Source organism: Colletotrichum orchidophilum (genome assembly GCF_001831195.1).
Source record: "Colletotrichum orchidophilum strain IMI 309357 chromosome Unknown Scaffold_22.1, whole genome shotgun sequence".
Classification (NCBI taxonomy): Eukaryota; Fungi; Ascomycota; class Sordariomycetes; order Glomerellales; family Glomerellaceae; genus Colletotrichum; species Colletotrichum orchidophilum.
The window spans coordinates 333,891-352,794 of NW_019172978.1; the positions used below are offsets into that span (position 1 = coordinate 333,891).

Consider the following 18,904-nt stretch of genomic DNA (forward strand, 5'->3'; position numbering starts at 1 on the left):
TGGACTGGCGAGCAAAAGTTCTTCCCCTTGTTTTGAAATACCCACACAGGCGTGGCAGTCTGACGGTGTGTCGATGGCGTGCAATTGGTTTAGCTGGGGTGGTGGCATTAATAGATGGAGTTTGGCTGGTTTCTGAGATTCAAAGCTTTTGGGCGGTGCCCGTCCATCGGCCGTGACCCTCCCTTCCTTCATCGCAACCGTCCTTGACTGACATCTAGCCGCGCATCTGAGCCTTTCCCGTCGGCTAGGGGCCATCCGTCAATGTCGGTCACTGTCTGGGTCCGTGACGCGGTGGCAGATGCGACTGGTCTGATGCATTTGGGCTGTCCCGTGATTCTGGCCCTTGCATCTTCGTGAGGGACGACAACTGTGAAGCACTCATCCGCGAGCAATTACCAACGCAGTCGCTTCCGGACGCGGCGAGCAGGGCCATGAGAGAATCAACGGCCAGAATCAATCTGTAGAGTAAGTTGGCGTTCAGTGAACTCGTCGATTGGAAGCAAGGTTGCTCTGGATTGCTGTGCAAGTGCAAATTACGGACTGTAGGACTGCCTTGGCGGGATCGTCAGTCCGAATTTGAATGCCTTCAAGCACTACAAGAAAATGGTCGAAATTCACCAGGTCACCTGCCTAGGTACGAAAGATAAGGTTACCTCTCAGAGCGAGAAGAGAGGAAGGCACCTACGTTGCAGACAGGTACCTACCTAATTAACTTACCTACCTGTGGCAGGCACGACGGGAGGTGAGGCCAGTATCACAATCGTTCCTTCCTTCTATCTTAAGTGACAGACCGCCAACCACCTCGACGGCTCCTTCTTCCTCCTCTACCTTGCCTCAGAAAATAATCAAGCCCGTCTCTCATCGCTGAGTTGGCAGTGTAAATTTTATCTTCTTCACTGATTCACTTCGAGGAAATTTTGTCTAGTCACCCACCAACTCAAAATTTCTCTTCGTCGCTCATTCATCACACTTCCATTTTGCCTCATCCTCCGCCATTTTCACCATTTTCACCGTCGCAATCACGGTTCCGATGGTGTTTCACAAACCGTCGAGCCATTGACCACGTCAAATCTCACTTTGCTCATCATCACGCTCGTCGATTTATTCGACGAGGAAAATTGTTGACCGCAGACATGCGTCTCTTCATCCCCGCGAGACAGGCGAAGATATGCCCGATCGGCACATTCCCCTACTCCTGCAAGCACTTCGAGGGTTGCTGCGAGGTGAATCCCTGCGAAGATGGCCGATGCCCGGACGAGTTTAACCCTTACTTGACTGCGACCGAGCTCCGGCCCATGGAAACTATCGCCTCTGTCGCCGCGCCGGTCTTGGTGTCTGCCATTACATCCTCGTCGAAGATATCCATCACTACCACTGACAAGAAAGTCCAGACTTCGACCTCCTCTGGCGGTCTCACTACTATCTTCTCTATACCCGAGCCAACTGGCCCCGGAGGTATCTGGCTCACTGACGACCCCGGCTCATCAGCTTCCACTTTCACCTCCGTTGATTCCACTCAGAATCCATTCTACGTTTCTCCCCAATTTTACACTCCAACTGCCCCTACCGAGACCCAGGTCCTTGGCGCTTCGGCTCCTGCCCTGGCGGACAAGTCTAACCATAACCAGAACGACCTTCCGGTAGCTGCGCAGGCTGGTATTGCCGTTTCCGTCTTGGTGGTGATCTGCGTGGTTATCGCTGCCTACTTCCTGTGCACCAAGCAGAGAAGGAAGTTTAGCGCTTCTCTAGAGTCCATCAGCTCTCTCAGAAAAGCCGGAAGCAAGCGTGGTTCTGAGGATGAGATCAGCCAGCCGACCATGAAATCCAATCCGTTCTGTCCCGAGGAGGTCTTCTCCCCCTTTGGAGGCAAGCTGTTTTTGAATCTCCTCTGATACAGGCCCAAGGAGGCTAACAACTTACAGGACGGTACGAAGAGCCTCAAACCCGCTTCAACCGAGTCAGTGACAAGACTGCCAGCCGAATGATGAACCACCCGGTCAGCCCCGACACCCGCGATTCCGTGTCTATGCGGATGCCGCCGCTGCCGCCGACTCCTCCTCCTGCGATGCTTCCTGCCATTTCGAGGGCTACCACGGCCAGTCCTAATTTCTCGTCTCGTACCGCAACCGCAACTCCCGACCTTGGCTATCCCACGGCCACTTCCACTCCCGACTTCACGTCTCGTATGGTAACCCCAGACTACATGTCTCGATTGGGCACTGCCACCCCTGAGCTCCAAGGCCCTCCTCAGCAAGCGGCCATTGCTGAGCTGGCTTCCCCTGGCCTGCCAAAGGTCGTTGAGATCCACAGCAGCCGCAGCGGCGTACAGAAGTACAAACCGTACCGCCCCAACGGTGGCTCACTCTACCCTGTGGCGGAGACTACCCCCAGTTACCTCACCGGTAATCTGAATGCCACGGAGCTTGAGCGCTCGGAGGGTAGATACGTGACTAGCTGGTCAAAGTGGGACCCTGCTGCTTGAGAGCCAGTCGGCTGATGCTGCTTGAGATTATGAAGTTTGGTTCAGGTTTAAAGGGGAGGAAAGGAAATGGTTTCGGATTTCGGCTTTTGACAGGCGTTGAGATACCCAGGCTTGCTTTTCGGATACGCGATTTGCCTGATCTTGCTGGTTCTTGTCAGAGTAAATTCAACGCACAATCGGGATGGTTCATATGGAAATGCAATTGGAGATTGAGATCAAATGGTCACCTATAGCTAGACCTACTAATAGCTTTCTCTGCTCCACTCAATGAAGGAAATGACAGATGCAACTCACCCTGATGTCGTTAGTACTCCTTGTGATGATAAGTAGTGGGAGCCAATATACTAACCTTCCTTGCGAAGACAAATGCAGAGAGTGAGAAATACGGATGTGGCCATTTTTTGCCGAATTCATGGGTATTTGGTATTCAACACATACTTAAAGACAATCTGATCCCCTTCCGGTTTACGCCAAACATGCAGTATATGCTTCTTGCGAGAAGCATTTCCATAGCCATTCCTTTTTCTCTCCCCTCACACTAAAATAACAGGCCATGCTGACTCCCTAGTTTCCATCCGCTGGACAGTGTTGTCAGCGACGCAACAAGGGTGACTTGAACGGGATCGCCCAGCTCCTGACACCCCAACTCTCCATCTCTGCTTCTGCCGGTTCGCGGTGCAATGCGTCGGATGTGCCAAGCCCGTCATCTGCTTTGGAGCTTGCTAATCTCGTCGAGAAGTATTTGGAGGTCATCGTCGGAGATTTTATCTTGTAGGGACGGGATGAGTGTCTTGGCTTCTTCGGCCGTTTCGCAGCAAAGCGACCCTGAAGAGCCAATCCAGTTAGCAATACTGTTGCTTCGACTTGATTCTCACAAAGGTAAGCAAGTGGATAGGTGGCGCGGACCTATTTGTGCACGCTCAAACTTGGCCAGCTGCTTGTGTGCGGAGAGCAGTCGTTCGACAGCCTCGACGTTTTCCTTCTGGCGGAATCGGGAGAAGGCGTCCAGGTAGTTCAGAGTCTGTGTCAACATCCTACAGAGAGACGATATGTCAGCCGCCTGAGAGCCATAACGACGAAAGGCCATCGCTCTACGAGCAAATCACATTGCAGATTGAACATACTCAGTCTCGTTAATGTTCTTGCGATCCATCTTGCGCTTGGTCACGAGGGCGTTGATGACGAGTGATGCTTCGGACAATGTGAGCGTGTCGACGTGTTGGAATTCGCCGAGGTTGAGGATTGACGATGCCTCTTCGCTACCCGGTGGAGGGGGCTTCGGGCGCGAGGTGGGAGCGTGATGCGACATTCTCGATCTTTGCGACTCGTGGTGGTCAATTCGGGGGGGGAATGGAGATTATTCAAAGTTCGCGCTGGTCGGCAACGGAGCGTAGGACCCTATGCCGTGCAATGAGTGTGAGCAGATTCTGCGTCGATTGGGGGACTTGGACGAGGCGAATGGAGTCCGGGAGGGTGAGCAGCCGTTGTCGGCGAAAGCTGTAGGTGAAAAGAAGGTAGGTTGTAGATGAGGCTGAGAATTTCCCAAAGGCGGTGCTAATAGTAGGTAGGTAGTTAGTTGTCAGGGAATGCCACCCATGGTGCTTGCTTGCCTTGTCGCCCAGGGCATGTCCTCCTGTTTCCCAGGTCGGGGAAAAAAGGAAGAGGATTGTGTCCCACTGGGCGCCACCCAATGTCTCTGGGGCTAGTGCAGGCACCAGAAGGGGCGTTCGTCCAGAGACCTTGGTGTGGACCTAGCGACTCATGTGCGCAGAAAGGGTGAGGTGTGCGGAAGGTTCCTGGCTGGGCTAGGTGCCTAGGAAGCGTACCAGTTCACCAGCTCACCCACATCTCTTAAGGCCCGCAAACCTGAGGCCAGATGGGGACATCGAGGGCAACTGTATGAGTGCATGCTTCAGATGTCGCATCGATGAGAACACTCTCGAACCATTACCATATTTCCCTTCCGAAGAGTCATCAGCCGTGAGTTGATTCGACCACTGAAGCTATGTGCGTACTCTCTGACCCGAAGTGAAGAAAGCGCTCACTAACCTTGGAGATAGGACCGTATTTGCGCTCATCGTGATCAATAAGGCCGGAGGCTTGATCTACAACCGCACATTTCACGAGGGAGGCCTCAACCAGCTAACAACAAATGACTATCTCGTATTGGCAGGAACATTTCACGGGTGAGCACACATGTGTCCTTCATTGCTCAAGTCGAGAGGAAAGCTTACGCATCCTCCCAAGTGTCCATGCTATTACCGCCCGTCTCAACCCTCTGATGAGCCGGCAAGATGCCGCGGCCGCAGCAACTGCTGCCAGCGTGACCGCCGCGGGCGGGATCCCGAGTCGGCCGGAGCCGCCAACGGGATTAGAGGTGATGGAGACGGAGAACTTTCGGTTGCAGTGTTTCAACACCATGACAGGCACAAAGTTCCTCCTTTTCACCGATACGACTCAGACCAATATCGACGTAACGCTTCGGAGGATCTACGACCTCTACAGCGACTATGTCATGAAGAACCCGTTTTATCAGCTCGAAATGCCCATTCGCTGCGAAATGTTTGAACGCAAACTATTATCATACATCCGGGAGATCAATAATCGATAGTTTCCGAGGAAAGTCGCTACGGATGGTAAACACAGCGATGGAGATGATTCACAGGAGTCTGATTTCGTTTGGATGGGGTAACGCTCAGTGCGAGACGGCGTTTGCAGGAGTCAGAGGCCCTTCTATTGAGCAGCATGTTCCTCTAGGACCAAGCCAATATTCTATTTTACATACTCGAGGTAGTGATCAGGCAAAGAACGAGATAGACGATTCCAAAACAGTTGTTTACGAGGTGTCCATCGAGTCGTCGTCCTTCTTGTCGTCCTTCTTGTCGTCCTTCTTGCTTGACTCGCCATCTTTGTTGAGGAGGGGGGCGCCCTCACCCTCCTCCTTAATGTCCTCAAGAGATCCCTTCTGACCGGACTCGGCCTCCTCGCGGGCCTTCTTCTCCTGTCGTGCCTTCTCGTCCTCCATACTCATGCGGAGGGCAAGGGCCAGCTCCGGGTCCATGGCGGGGTCGAAGTCGAACTCGCCAAAGTTGCCGCCTCCGCCGCCGCTCTCCAAGCCGCTACCACCACCGCCGCCGCCGCCGCCGCTTCCGCCCGCATTATCTCCGAGCAGGATCGGGCTAGAAATGAGCTGGTCGCTGAGAAGCTTGCTGCTTGGGGGAATGACGACTAGGTTGGAGCCCTCACCACCCTTGACGCTCTCATTGAAGGCTTGCAGCTTCTTCTGCGTGTCGTCGTCGTCTAGGTCGCCGAACAGTACGAAATCGACCGAAACGTTGCCCTTTTTCATCTTCTTAGCTAACTGAACTAGCTTTTTCTCTTCCTCCTCGATGGGCGAGCAAACAAAAACGATTATCCGTTGTCGTTGGGACTTGTTCTGACGGTGCTTGAGGGCAAGCTGAGGGGCGGATTAGCGAAAAGTCAGGTGGTAAAGCGGCAGCGATTATACTCACGCCGGCAACTTGAATGCCAGTGGCCAAGTGTGATGTTCCCTTGATCTTGGTCTTCGTGCGGTGCAATCCGTCTAGGATCTTGCCCTGATCTGTCGTGAGGGTGACCAACACCTCGGGACCCTTACCACCCATGCTCATCAAGCCAACCGAGGACTCGGGGTTTCCATTTGTAATGGTCTGGAAAATAACGTTGACGGCGTCGGCTTGGGAGTCATATCTTGTGGGCTGATAGTCGCCGTTGCGACTGCTTTCGCTGTTGTCGACGACGACCATCACCGCTTCGAGGACCATCTTGACGGTTTGGGCGGAGCACTGACGAGTGTTGTAAGAGGAAAGTTGCGACGGTGAATTAGAATGCTCGCCGGTGTCGTCGGCGTGGTTTAAATTGCTGGAAAGCTTGAGGATAGCGGTGTTGAGTGGTGTTGGACGGGCGAGCTTCGGATGGGTGAGGGAAGCTTGATGTTTGACGTCGGCAGGCAGGGTGGGAGAGCTCCTGCGTAAGGCAGTTCAGCCTGGTGACGCTGGTTGCGTATGGTATGGGTAGAGGTACCTGGTCATTCGGGTAATCCCTTCCTACCCCTAAGTATGAAGACTTTCATTCAAGCGTAGCTTTGAAATTTCATATCGGGAAGTAGTACTGTGTGAACTAGAGTCTAGTCATGTGTAACGTAAGCATATATCATTCTCGTTCCCGTCGGACTTGCAGTACCCAGCCCCAGATCATGCTCTTTCAGCTCCGTTTCCCAGTGACTCTATGCCCCTAAATTTCGAAAATACTACCAATAGCGCTCCAAATAGATTTGCAATTTTCAAACGATTATGCTAGATTCAGGCCGGCACAACGTGGAACACCGCAATGGCAGGCTTACAGCAAAACACTACCAATTCGCTGGAATTCACAGGGTCAAGGCTGGAGACGAAACTAGGTGGGGCCTTGGGTAATCCATGAATAAGGTAGCCGGGACTGGTCAAGATGCCATTGGCTTAGGTAAGGGTCTTGCCCGCTGTCACGTTTGTTTACTTTCTGGAGCACTAGCCACTCATAACAGTGCCTCCGCCCCATCATTCTTAGTTCTGTCGTCCTCCACGCTCTCGTCGCGACCAGGCTCGTTTCTCCAGCGCCAAACGCTTTCACCCACAACGCCTTGCAAACTTCAGCAGACGTTATGCCTTCCGCGCGAACTAATAAGAGAAGCTCAGATGAGATGGAGCAGCAACCTACGATGTCAAAAAGACAGATGGTCACTGCGAAGGCTGGCACGCCTCCCATGCTAGGCAGCAGTCCGAGCAAGCGGCAAAGGCTTGGAATATCTCGGGAGCAAAAGCAGGCCATCATTGATAACCTGCAATTAGAGAGCAAGAAACCCCTTAACGCTGTTGGCCGCGTCCTCCTAATGGTTTTGTAGTCACCGATCGCGCCAGGCGACTGCGCGCACAATACAATCAGCAGGCACAAACCCTTCGATCACGAATCCAAATGCGCGTCAACCGCGTTCCCAGAGCTATGCTGAAGATGACCATGGCGGACCTGGTAGATAGAGCCAACGAACAGCAGAAACGCCTTGAGGCAGCTTCGCGGCCGCCACCTGTTCCCGAGAAGGACTTTCCTCCACGGGGAAGCCCACACAAGCTGGCACCGCCGACGCGCCCTACCAAGCGATTGAGGTTTGTCACATAGGAAATTGATATTTTGTCGTACTGACATGGTATGCTAGTGATGCCATTGCGGGCGGAGACAAGGAGAACGAGCAAATTCTTAACCCCAAGAAGAAGCACCGTGCTGCTCCAGCTACGTTGAGTTCATCGCAGGTCTTGTCGCCCACCTCATCCAACACCCGATCGCTGGCGCGCGAGCGACCACCATCTTCGCCGTCGAAATCTTCACAAATTGCGCGACCGACATCGTCTCCCGTTAAGCAACATACGAGCGCCCGATCAGCCCTTTCGAGCATAGTCGAGAAGGCAAAGAAGACTAGCCGCACAGCTCCTTCGCGTCCTTTGAATGCATCGACGGCCAGCTCGAACGCATCAGCGCCTGCACCTGCTACGGGAACCGTGCCTCCTACACGAACCCGACGAGCCAACACAACCACGGCAGCTAAAGCACCGTCACGGCCCGAAACGCGGACGGGCAAGCGAGTCAGTGACTCTAGTGAGGGCAGCACTGGAACAGTTGTCAAGAAGACAGCAGCGGGAGCACCCGCAAAGAGAACAGTGATGGGCACGATTAGGAAGGGTGTTGGGGCAGCAACCACCAGGAAGCCTGCAGCGTCTAAATCGGCTCCAGCATCTGCGGCGGGTACTACCAGGGTACTGCGGAAAAGGGGTTAGCTCCTCATGGATTCAGAGGAGCGACCATTTTCGTTGTCTTATGCTGTCACTTTTATGGCGGGGCGGGTGCTCGGCGTACTTGGGCAAAATCACGAAGGGTTGGATATATATGGCGTACTGGGAATAATGACGGGAACATGATGACGGCCAGGCATACTCAATTGATGGATTACGCCTTTCAAGGCTCAAGCTGTCGTGCTGGCCTTTTTCTTCTTGTCCTCCACCAGCTCAATGTTATCCTCGGGTATCTCCTTGTACTTTTCCAGTAAAAACTCCTCAATCTCGTCACTAACGTCTCCCTGCACGACAATCTCCTCACTGCCGCTTGGGGTCTTGGTAACGGATGAGCCAGTCGCGAACTTCTTTCCGAATTCTTTCGCGACCTTCTTCAACTCCAGACCGAACGACTCGAGACCGGAGACTGATGTGACGTACTTTCTCTTGTTGCGCTCGATTCTTTTGATAGTGACCATGCTATTGGCCAACTTGTCGGCTTGCTTGGCCTCCGCAGCTTCGGCCTTGGCAGCCTTCTTCTGTGCGTCTTTGGCGGCTCGCTTCTGGGCGTCGACGGAAAGGGATGCGGTTGCTTGCTCGAGAGCCTCTGTGGGACAAGATGTGAGCATTCAGTCCCAGTGACCTGGTCATGCGAAACCACATACCTGCTGACCAGATTCTCGCATACAGGTCGGGATGCTTCTTCTCCAGCCAGTCCTGGCACTTCTTCACTGTGCCTCCATACTCGCAGTACTAAATCGGGGAGTTTCAATGAGTGTCCCGAAGCTTTAAGGTGGCTTGATTGATAAGAATATACCTCTGGGGGAAGAGTGCAGACTAGACGTCGGGTGGCAAGTCAGAATTCGCGCCGGGAGTATTCTTGAGGGACAAGGTCGCGCATGTTTACTTACCACCACAGTAGGTTACATGGCGGCCTTGAGGCTCACCAGAAGTTTCTGACTTGTCATTGTCGGCCATCACGATCTGAAAGGGCCGGTTTTGACAGGAGAAGAGTCGCTCGCAAAGGATGTCAAGTAGAGGTATCAAGTACGTAGGTAACGCGTTCCTCTCTGTCTCTCTCTCTTCGCACTTCCAAGGACGGCCGACTGCGGGGTTGATTTCGATGGCGGGGCAATGCATGAACTGCCACAACAGACCACCTCATCTTTTCTGCTTAGGTAATTAGTGTGGCTGGGGGCTCGGTCCCATCGAGGGGCAGCAGGTAGGCACAGCTCTAGCCACACACAGACCACGCCGTTGATGTCAGTCTCCAGGCTCCGATTCACCTACCTCCAACTCCCAACCCCAAAGGCATCACAAACGAAACGCGGACTCGACGTGCAAGTGATACAACCTGCATTTACCCCCGCGTTCGCCTTTAGCGTGCGGTAACAGACGACGGCGGCGACGACTCCCACAGCGAGGCCACCACCTTTGCACTTGGCGGGGCTGAAGCTGAACATGATATCATCAGGAAAACGACGACGTCTGAGCTTGGGCGCAAACTGCTTCACGGATCGAGCAGTCAAGACCGATATCTCATTAGACTCTTGCATGAAGAGGCTGTATGAACTCCATGCGACGGTCAATAGCTTGTTCTCCGCCAGGCCAGTTCAGAGACCTTTCAACTCGGAGATGTAGCTCGTGAAGTGGCCAGCCGTCCAATCGAGATCGCTTCTAAGCGCCCGCCCAGCGCCTGTCATTGTCATTGGTCGGTGGCACGACAGCTCTGCAACCCCAATCAGGCTTGCTCCCACCTTCCCGCCTCCGGTCTTCGCGCGCGCCAGCCAGTCGACGCTCACAAAGGCCATGTTCTTCTTCTGTATGCCCAAATTAGATTCTCTTCTTTGTGTGCCCATTGGTCAGAAGATGTATCCGTGGCTCGATGGGATAACCTTTTGGGACGGGGATGTGTTCGTCGTCTCCTCATCACTGCCTCCCATGCGCCGGTAGCACATCCCCATTCGGGCCAATGCAGTGTGTGCAGCAGGCGCGCTGCATCGAGAGTGCGACCTACTGACTGCAATGCATCAGTGAAAGATGCTGTGCTGTCGCTCTTGGGTGCGCATCGTACTGTTCCGTTGTGCGTGTGTGTGCGCATATCGCACCTCGCAATCCACTCGGGCGACCTCCTAGTTAGCCGCCTCCTGTCCACGCCACGGATGAGCAAGGCCTCATCACAGTATATCACTCGGCCCTGGCCAACCGCCGAGCCTCTTCTGCTATTCCTCCCTTTCATTTTCTCATCTCTTTCTCCGCGTCATTGCTGTTGCAACAACAACCCTTGAAGGCTTCGTTGATCGAGGCAGCCTGTCGTTTACACGATTTTCCTACTACCATTTTGATATTAACATTCACCAAGCAACGACGCCGGCCGTCTTATGACAACAACTTTTTCCAAATACACAACGTCGCATTTTGCCTATATTTATACCGTTACAGCACACAGGAACCGCAAGTCTACATCAGGATATCTGACTGCATAGGAGAAAATGGCTGAGATTATTCACTTACCCTCATCAACATACAGACCCCCCTCCCCTTCGCAGGCTCGGAGGCAGGGGAGGTCACTTAATACTATAATGGAGGAGGAGAGCGAGGATTTGCAGTATGCCACCGACAAAAGACAGCTCAGGAGTCAGACCTCAACTCTCAACATTGAGGCCTGGCTATCACCCCTGAGCGACCACTTTCCCACCCCAAGAGGCTTCCACTTCCTCTCCGCTCCCATCTTGCCGTCCTCGCCATCGACTGTCTCGGCCGAAGAAAGCAGCTCTCCCTCGACGTCATCAAACCCGTGGAATAACAACCGATCAAGCGTCATGACCGACGTCACCGAGTTCGACGACCTATACGATGTCACCGATGAGGATGAACCAACCTCGCTGCGCCGAATACCATCCCGCAAGGCGTCCGTGAGGCGTCGCAACTCTGGTCGCAATGAGATGACCAAGCAGAATGCGACTGGTGCTCGCAGAGCTTTGCCCCCTCTCGTTATTCCTGGCGCTCGGAATACATCTACGGATGATTGGTCTGCTGCCAGTCTCAAAAAGAGTCTCGCATCACCAGTGCCGCCAACACCGCCAACCCGCGTCGAGATGTCTCCCCAGGTCTTCTCATTCATGCAAGCGAAGCAGGCTCAAGAAATCCCTACCATTTCGGCACCGCCATCGCTCGATGGCAGTCTAAGCTCAGAGCAGTTGGCACAAATGTCAGCGCCGCCAACCCCTATTATCGGTAGTGACAGTGGCAAGGAGGAAGACTGGTCAGGTGTGCAACTGCAACCCGGCGTGTTGGCAACCTTGCATGCCCTCTCTGGTGACAATGACAGTCTGCATGAGCACGACCATATCCACTCGGAGCAGGTACTAGAGATTCCTCAAGAGCCCATCACCGAGATGCGCCAACAGCCTCCGCGCCTGTTCACCAACATACATCCCGAAGCACCGCGTGCGGCCTTGCTTACCCCAAACTCCCGCCGCCAGTCTTTGGCCGACCTCACCAAGCTCGACATCCCCTCTCCTGGCGGTTTTTTCTCTGGTCTTTCTCCCAGAACCAGAACAACGTGGCACATGCCCGCGGCGACCCTCGAGGATGTGGTGCCGCCAACATCAACCACCGCAGAGCAGTTTTACCGCTGCCCTTGGAACATGGACGCTTCTGTGCCTCCAGTGCCATCAGCACCCGCCAAGCTCATTATAAACGATGCTGCGGAGGACTTTTATCGCAGCTCTTTTCCTTCATCCTCTGCAATTATAGAGCAGGTTGTTGAGGTGAACGATGAGGAAATGGATGAGGATGACATGCCAACAGCCAGACCCATAGTCCCTGCCAACGACTCGAGCTCATCGGCAACGCTGGCCGAGCCAACTTCCCCTGAAGTCGAGGACATACCAACAGAGATCGTAACGGTCTACGACCCCGAGTACGCTCGCAAGCAGCAGGAGGTTACCCTCTCCAACTTCGACCGCACCGAGCTCTGGCTCAGGGCCCAGCGCGCATACTTGAAGCCCGTAGAGGCTGAGGAGGCTGAGGAAGACAACAACCTCGATACCATTCCCGAAGCCGCTGATGAGGAAGTCGAGCACTTCCCCGAGCAAGATATTCCTTCTTCGGTGCCCCGAAAGAAGATGGTGCGCTTCTCCGAGGTCGTCTCCAAGACCGACATTCCCCGCCGTCTTCCCTCCAAGCTGTCGAGACAGGAATCCGCATACTACCGCGCTTTCCAGGACTACGTCGTTCGCTCGAGCAAGCAGGACGTCATCGTCCATCAGCTCCCCCGCTTTGAGGCTCTCCAGGCCCAGCGCGTGTGCCTCCGCGAGTTCCACCGCAACCAACTCCTCGGCAAGTATCAGCTCAGCGTCGTGCCCCAATCCGCCAAAAAGCGCCTCAGCGCCAATGTTGCCCGCGGCGACGACATACTCCACGATGACCCCGAGAAGCTGCGCCGCGAAAAGGAGCACGAGGCCATGTCTCAGATGGCCATGCCCACCTGGCACGTCGCCGCCATGAAGATGCTCAACGGCGGCAAGCTCATCTCCGCCCCCGTCATCAAGCGCCTCGGGCGTTTGTCACGCATGGCACCCGGCCGTGACGGCGTGGCCCGCGACAGAGCCCGAATTCTCGATCTCGGAGGCCAGTCTGCATGCGACTGGGCCTGGCACTGCGCCCTGCAGTACCCCAACACCAAGATCTACACCGTTACCACAAAGACTGTCCGCCAGCTGTCAAACTCCAACATCCGCGGCCCGCCCAACCACCGCCAGGTGGCCGTCGAGCGCCTGACCCGCCTGCCCTTCAAAGACGACCAGTTCGACCTCATCTCAGCGCGCGAACTGCACAGCATCCTCAAGTTTGTCGGCGAGAACGGCGAGGACGAGTGGGAGACGTGCCTCAAGGAGTGCATGCGCGTGCTGAAGCCCGGCGGATACCTCGAATTTTCGGTCCTCGACTCGGACATCATAAACGCCGGCCCTATGGGCCTCGCAAAGAGCGTCGAGTTTGGCTTTGACCTCAAGACGCTGGGCTACGACCCCAGCCCGACAAAGATGTTCCTCGGCCGTCTCTCGCGCGCGGGCTTCGATGAGATCCGCCGCGCGTGGATGTGCCTGCCCATGGGCGCGCGTCCCCAGTCGTCGCAGCAGGCGCAGAAGCCGCTGCCCTCGCTGCCCGCCGTGCGGGAGAGCCCCGACGGCGAGGAGGTGAGAACGGTGACGATGGAGGCCATGGTCACCGGCAGCACGGACGGCGTCGCCAACGTCACCAGTATCGTTGGCGGCTGGAGCTGGGAGCGCTGGCTGCTGCGGTGCGAGATGGAAAAGGTCAGCGGCGAGCTGCGGCTCGCGGACACGGTGACGGCCGGCGCGGCGATGAGAGAGGCCGGCAAGAGTGTCGAGGGCGTTGCTTCCATTGTTGAGGAGGGTCGGGGTTGCGGCGCCGGATGGAGGATGCTGAATGGTTATGCGAGGAAGCCCAAGACTGGCACGGGACTCATCCCCGTCGGTTTCGAGGTTTGAAAACACTTTCAAGACTCGAGCCTGGTCTGCTCTTTCTATATATATACTACATCCCACACGTTTATAGCCCTCCTCAATGTTACCTTTTGCCCCCCCCCCCCCCTTTCTTTTGTACAGACGCAACGATGGCAGGACGGAATGCAAGCAAGATGCGGCGGAATCCCAAGTATATTGTCATGGAAACTCATGTGACTTTGGATTGTAATGAATTGTGTGGACAGGCGCAGCTGTGGTCAACAGGCGCCAGAGGCTTGTGCATGGGGTTGGGAATACCGGTGATGAACTAGATGTCGAGCACTTGAAACAGGCTTGTACTGGCAGCTGAATGATACGCTATAGTCAGCAACTTTGCTTCTTGCCCCCAAATGCAATGTGCTCCCGTAGATAAACTCTCAAATTTCCACCATGGGAGACAGGTACCAGCCCCGAGATTGAGACAGTATCACTGAGAAAATCCTCATGGCGCGATGTTTGTCGTCAAAGAATCAGGCCACCAGGGACCTTTGGTATCGTTTCATTAATAAGTTAAGCTGTATCGAAAAGTATTGCAAACCGGGGGTATTTGGGGAAAGATGATTCCAGCCTATACTTGACACAAAAACCAAAGCAACGTCCCATCTACCCAACTCCAAATCGTCGCTATGGGTTGGTATCCATTTTTCCGCCTACCGGCGACCCAGTTTGTACGTTGATAGTATCATTGTCGCCTAGTCGTTCCCTTTCTTCCACACCTGGCACTGAAGAAGGCAGCACCGACGAGTCCCTCGGCGTCTTGGCTGACGTCGGCACGATGACATTGAGAACGCAGTCGTCAAGATGCTCGTAGAATTCTTGAGCTGTCCCGAAATAACTCTGGCAGATTGAGCATTTGGCACCATCGCCTCGCACATTGCCGGATCCGCTTATGATGAGCTTCCGGCTGTTGGGGGGCGTCTGCTCAACGTTGTGCACCGATGTGAGATGTCGCTTGAACACGTCGGCACGATTGAAAGCCTTCTCGTATGCAGTGCCCACCCCCGGACAGAATGGACAAACCATTGTCCCTTTGTAGTGCGTCAGTGCATGTCGATTCTTGTCATACTTGCGCGCGAACCCTTTCGTGTGGTACTCGCATGTTTCTATCGGGCACTTCTCCGGACGTTCTTCTTGATGTGTAAGCATGTGTGCTGCGAGATCCTTGAAGACGCGGCCGCAATCTGGGTGAGGACACCGGGTCCGATTGTCAAGAGTCTTGCTGGATGGGCTGCTCATCTGAGAAGACACCATCGATTCAGCGGGAGCTATCATCAAGGGGACGGACGGCGGTGCTGCCGCGAGAATTGTTGGACCAAATGTAGGGGATCGTGCAGGCGGCGGTGGAGGTGGCGCCTGGGTAAAGTACTCAAGCGGCGGTTTGTAATCGGCCTCCTCCCCTCCACTGGAGTCATCCTGGTCCTGGACATCAACAGATTGCCGCACCTCTCTCATCCAGTCCTTTAGAATGGTCATGGGTGGCCAATCCCCACTGGCCTTCCCGCCTCTATGCGGGTTGAAGTGCGCTCTCCTGAGATGTGCTGCCGCATTGTAATATGCTCCGTATCGTTTCTGCGTCACACATGCTTTACATTTTGAAAGTGGTATGACAGGTTGCGGCAATGTCGGGCTATAACTGTCTGGCTCAGTGCACACCCAGCGCCTCACCAGGGAAGCGTGTTTAGCATCGGTATGCCTACGCAGTTCGTGCTCCCCCCTGAAACCTTCAGGGTACTCATTGCACTTGATGCAGTAGACTCGACGTAACGGGGGTCGCTGATACGTAGGCCGCCCTCTGCCGCCTGAGATCGGGGATTCCAAAGGCCTCAAAGAGCCGCGTGGAAACGTTGGACTCTCTCCAACTGTATGTCTGCGGCCCAAGGGATCTATTCCTTGTGGCGAAGTAAGGTAGTCAGGACCAATTGCAGCGGCAAAGGGATCTCGGTCTGAGAGTGGAGTCGGATTCGGGATCCAAGGATCACCCAAAGCCCGAGGGTCGTGCATAGGACGCCTGGGTTCATCACCGGGTTTTGCGATGGGCGGAAGAACAAACATGCCGGGGCGTGCTGGGACTCTTTGCCTTAGAAACCCGTTGAATGTGGCTGCACCTTCCATATTTCCATCTCCAAGATGGATCAAGAAATCCTTGGAAGAAGTATAACCCTGTTGGCCCCAGATGTCCTTTCGCATAATCATGTACAACGAGTCCATGACGGCCCTGTCTCGTTCGTCAAGATCCAAGGTCTGTTCGTCGAGCAACATCGGCCCGGAGCTAGCAAATAGTGTGACCAGAAGCTTGTAGACGCTATTCATGGATTGCACACCACCTGTCCCTCTCCAGGCTGGAGGAGTCTGCGATGAATGACGTCTCGGTAGATAAGACGCAATATCTACCAAAATCGTACGCACAACACTGAAGATGCAAAGCGCAATAAATGAGGCAAACCAGCTCTTTGGATCATGTGGCCCCTTTCTGACTGTTGCATTCTCGAATGCCTGGAGGAATTGCGACATGCAAGTGTAGAGCAAACGGAGGTGCGCATCTTGGTCGACCTCATCAGTAAACAGAGGTCGATGAGGCGGGCCTCCATCAAGGCGAATCGAAGGTTCGGGTTGTTGAAGATCCCAGAATATGACTTCTCGCAGCAGAAGTTTCGCCCGGTATAGCACTGGAAAAACCGCTTCCTCAATCTCTCTCGTTGTGGCAATTATGCCGCTGGTCTTCAGCAGGTGGAGGAAGTTGTACGCAGTCCCACCACCATTCCAACTCGCCGTGAGGATGTTTAAAATCGGTGGTGGCCGATCGATCGTTTCTCTAGAATAATTTGAGAGCGTAGAGTTGGCCAAAGGACGATTCGCAAGCTCCTCCGTCCACCAGAATCCGTCATCGAAATCAAGGTTTATTTTGACTGCATGTAATATGTCTGGCGATATGCGGTAGCTGTTTTCTAGATGCTCGTTCATGCTTCTTCGTTGAGCCAGCGGAGATATGATCGGAGTTTGTATTTGTCTTGGTGATACTGGCGCTTTTAGGGTTAGACTGAGCCTGTTTCTGGAGTGCGAGTACCGACCTGGGAGCATGATATCCGAGAAGGCGTCCAGGGAGCCACGATGACAGCCGATGGTCTTCCAGAAGTCACTGCTTGGAGTAAGGGGTTGGTCGGCACAATAGTAGCAAGGCTCGTTGGAATCGCACTGCCGGTATGTGTCAATGAATCTACCCCAAAAAGTTGCTATGGACTGCTTTTCTTACAGATTGTTTAGTTACCATACAGCGCAAGCATGGTCCGGAATCTTGGAGTAGCCTCAGCTCTCCAATCGACTGGAGACGAGACTGTCCAACTCTGCTACGTTTTAAAGGGGGGAGCAGGGGATCGACTTCGGAATCAACAGAGCCGCGCCCAGGAGCCGAATATTCGCTGACCAAAGAGTAGGACTGGAGGGTATCGCGGCGTTCTTTCGGCTGGCTTGTCGTCAGCGGAGCTAGCTGTGTTCTAGGTGACGGCTTTGGAAGTTGAAGCGCTAGCGGCTGCTTTCCTGTCTCGGGACCCCATGGTCGTAGGGCCGGGTACTCAGGAAAGGGAAGTGGCGGTGTGTTGTCGACAGACATGCCCGAGTCACGATGTGGGTGAATGGTGTGCTCTCGAGCATGGTTGTCTCGCTCGTCTTTGTTGTGGAAACCGTAGATGTAATGTATGCAACGTTCGTCCCAGCACTTGAACGAGGATGTGGACCGAGACGACGGCGACAGGCTTTCCCTCATCTTCCATCCGCGGATGACCGGGTCGTGGCCCTCAAGATTACGGTCCAACCAAGCCGTATAGCCAGTTGGCGCTTCGTCATATAGAGATCGCTTGAGGGCATCGACCATGTTTGGGTCCAACAGATCGTGCCCTAAACCATATTAGAGACTAATTGCGGAGCACGGTTTGGGTGGAATGGAAAAACTCACCTTGCTCTAGGCAAGCAGTCTCAATACACTCGCACCGATACTGCAATGACCTAGCCTCCTCGAGCCCAGAATTGACTGGTATGCTGGCAGAAAAATCTAAAGATATCAGTCGGACGATTGAGATGCAGACCATGCAACAGTTTGTAAGGGCGCGGTAACTTACGGTGATGTTCGGAGTAGGCTTGCAACACTCGTAACTTGTGGCGGAGCATGTCAAGCTCCAAGTTGACGTTGAGACCATACTTTGCGGGCAGCAAGGCAGCGAGCCTCGCCTGGATTTCGGCCTGCTGATCGAGAAGTTGACGGATGGCGCTATCGAGGCCGGGATCGGTGGGGTCGGCCGCCATTCCTCCCGGGCCACGAGGGCGTCCTCCTCCCACCGACGACGACGACAATGTGGGCGTACTCGAAAATTGTAGTCGACAAGGCGCAAGGAGAAATAGCACAAATAGACATGAGTTATCGTCTGTTCTGCTTTTCAAAAGCTCGCCCGTTTATACGTCGGTGCGACTGGTCTGTTTGCATCAGATACAAGCTAAAAGCGCCCGGTTTATGCCGTCTCTCAAATCCTCTCTAGATGTATGCGCAGTGTGCATATCATCAGTCGTCGAAATAGCGGCGAGGGGTGATGCTATCGTTGTTGTGGCGTTGCTTTTTGTTGGTGGTTGTGCCGGGGGCGTTTTTGTGTAAGGTCGGAATGGACTAGGCATGTATTTAATTGCCGGGTTCATGCTTTCCTAAGTGATCAATGGGTGTCGGTCAGTGTTTTGCATCCCCTTGCTCGCTTTCCTTCCCGGTGTCCGCAGATCTTTCTCTGTCTTTGGCGGATTCGAGTTATTTCCAACTTTTTTTTTTTGCCTCATTCCCACCAGGGGTGGTTCGTCAGGATCGAGCGAGGTGATGTAAGGTACGACAGGCGAGATTTGCACAGCTTGCTTGGATGAGCGGGACCCTTGATCGGTCGAGTTTTCATTCCAGTTCCAGGTCTAGCTCCAGGTCCAGATCTAGCTCCAGTATCCAGCTCCAATCCACAAGTGGCTGAGGTCTCAGCGAGAGAATGGTGGTGGTGGTGCTGCTGCTGCTATGCGGTCTCCGGTCTTGTTTC

At 54.2% G+C, this 18,904-nt stretch overlaps 9 protein-coding genes across 9 annotated transcripts; 5 read left to right on the forward strand and 4 right to left on the reverse strand.

Annotated features, from left to right (window-relative positions):
* Positions 1-1,133: 1,133 nt before the first annotated feature.
* Positions 1,134-2,482, forward strand: CORC01_03669 (uncharacterized protein; the record flags this gene model as incomplete). The annotated part of the gene is made up of 2 exons (XM_022615318.1): positions 1,134-1,788; positions 1,923-2,482. The coding sequence occupies 2 exons, from the start codon at positions 1,134-1,136 to the stop codon at positions 2,480-2,482; spliced, it is 1,215 nt and encodes a 404-aa protein (XP_022478244.1).
* A 703-nt stretch (positions 2,483-3,185) lies between these two features.
* Positions 3,186-3,791, reverse strand: CORC01_03670 (RNA polymerase Rpb4; the record flags this gene model as incomplete). Its single annotated transcript, XM_022615319.1, has 3 exons — positions 3,186-3,307; positions 3,389-3,516; positions 3,607-3,791. The coding sequence occupies 3 exons, from the start codon at positions 3,789-3,791 to the stop codon at positions 3,186-3,188; spliced, it is 435 nt and encodes a 144-aa protein (XP_022478245.1).
* Positions 3,792-4,409: 618 nt separating this feature from the next.
* On the forward strand, positions 4,410-5,093 carry CORC01_03671 (sybindin-like family protein; the record flags this gene model as incomplete). Its single annotated transcript, XM_022615320.1, has 3 exons — positions 4,410-4,462; positions 4,543-4,668; positions 4,730-5,093. 3 exons carry the CDS (start codon positions 4,410-4,412, stop codon positions 5,091-5,093), a joined length of 543 nt encoding a protein of 180 aa, XP_022478246.1.
* A 225-nt stretch (positions 5,094-5,318) lies between these two features.
* CORC01_03672 (von Willebrand factor type A domain-containing protein) lies at positions 5,319-6,285 on the reverse strand (the record flags this gene model as incomplete). The annotated part of the gene is made up of 2 exons (XM_022615321.1): positions 5,319-5,939; positions 5,995-6,285. The coding sequence occupies 2 exons, from the start codon at positions 6,283-6,285 to the stop codon at positions 5,319-5,321; spliced, it is 912 nt and encodes a 303-aa protein (XP_022478247.1).
* Positions 6,286-7,217: 932 nt separating this feature from the next.
* Positions 7,218-8,325, forward strand: CORC01_03673 (uncharacterized protein; the record flags this gene model as incomplete). The annotated part of the gene is made up of 3 exons (XM_022615322.1): positions 7,218-7,391; positions 7,445-7,659; positions 7,710-8,325. 3 exons carry the CDS (start codon positions 7,218-7,220, stop codon positions 8,323-8,325), a joined length of 1,005 nt encoding a protein of 334 aa, XP_022478248.1.
* Positions 8,326-8,510: 185 nt separating this feature from the next.
* On the reverse strand, positions 8,511-9,297 carry CORC01_03674 (translation machinery-associated protein 22; the record flags this gene model as incomplete). The annotated part of the gene is made up of 4 exons (XM_022615323.1): positions 8,511-8,926; positions 8,985-9,072; positions 9,137-9,156; positions 9,231-9,297. 4 exons carry the CDS (start codon positions 9,295-9,297, stop codon positions 8,511-8,513), a joined length of 591 nt encoding a protein of 196 aa, XP_022478249.1.
* A 515-nt stretch (positions 9,298-9,812) lies between these two features.
* Positions 9,813-10,607, forward strand: CORC01_03675 (uncharacterized protein; the record flags this gene model as incomplete). Its single annotated transcript, XM_022615324.1, has 2 exons — positions 9,813-9,879; positions 9,955-10,607. Coding segments are annotated over 2 exons (720 nt in total), but the record flags the coding sequence as incomplete, so codon positions are not given.
* Positions 10,608-10,901: 294 nt separating this feature from the next.
* Positions 10,902-13,835, forward strand: CORC01_03676 (methyltransferase domain-containing protein; the record flags this gene model as incomplete). Its single annotated transcript, XM_022615325.1, has 1 exon — positions 10,902-13,835. One exon carries the CDS (start codon positions 10,902-10,904, stop codon positions 13,833-13,835), a length of 2,934 nt encoding a protein of 977 aa, XP_022478251.1.
* A 639-nt stretch (positions 13,836-14,474) lies between these two features.
* CORC01_03677 (uncharacterized protein) lies at positions 14,475-18,146 on the reverse strand (the record flags this gene model as incomplete). The annotated part of the gene is made up of 4 exons (XM_022615326.1): positions 14,475-17,042; positions 17,272-17,741; positions 17,800-17,895; positions 17,963-18,146. The coding sequence occupies 4 exons, from the start codon at positions 18,144-18,146 to the stop codon at positions 14,475-14,477; spliced, it is 3,318 nt and encodes a 1,105-aa protein (XP_022478252.1).
* Positions 18,147-18,904: the final 758 nt, after the last annotated feature.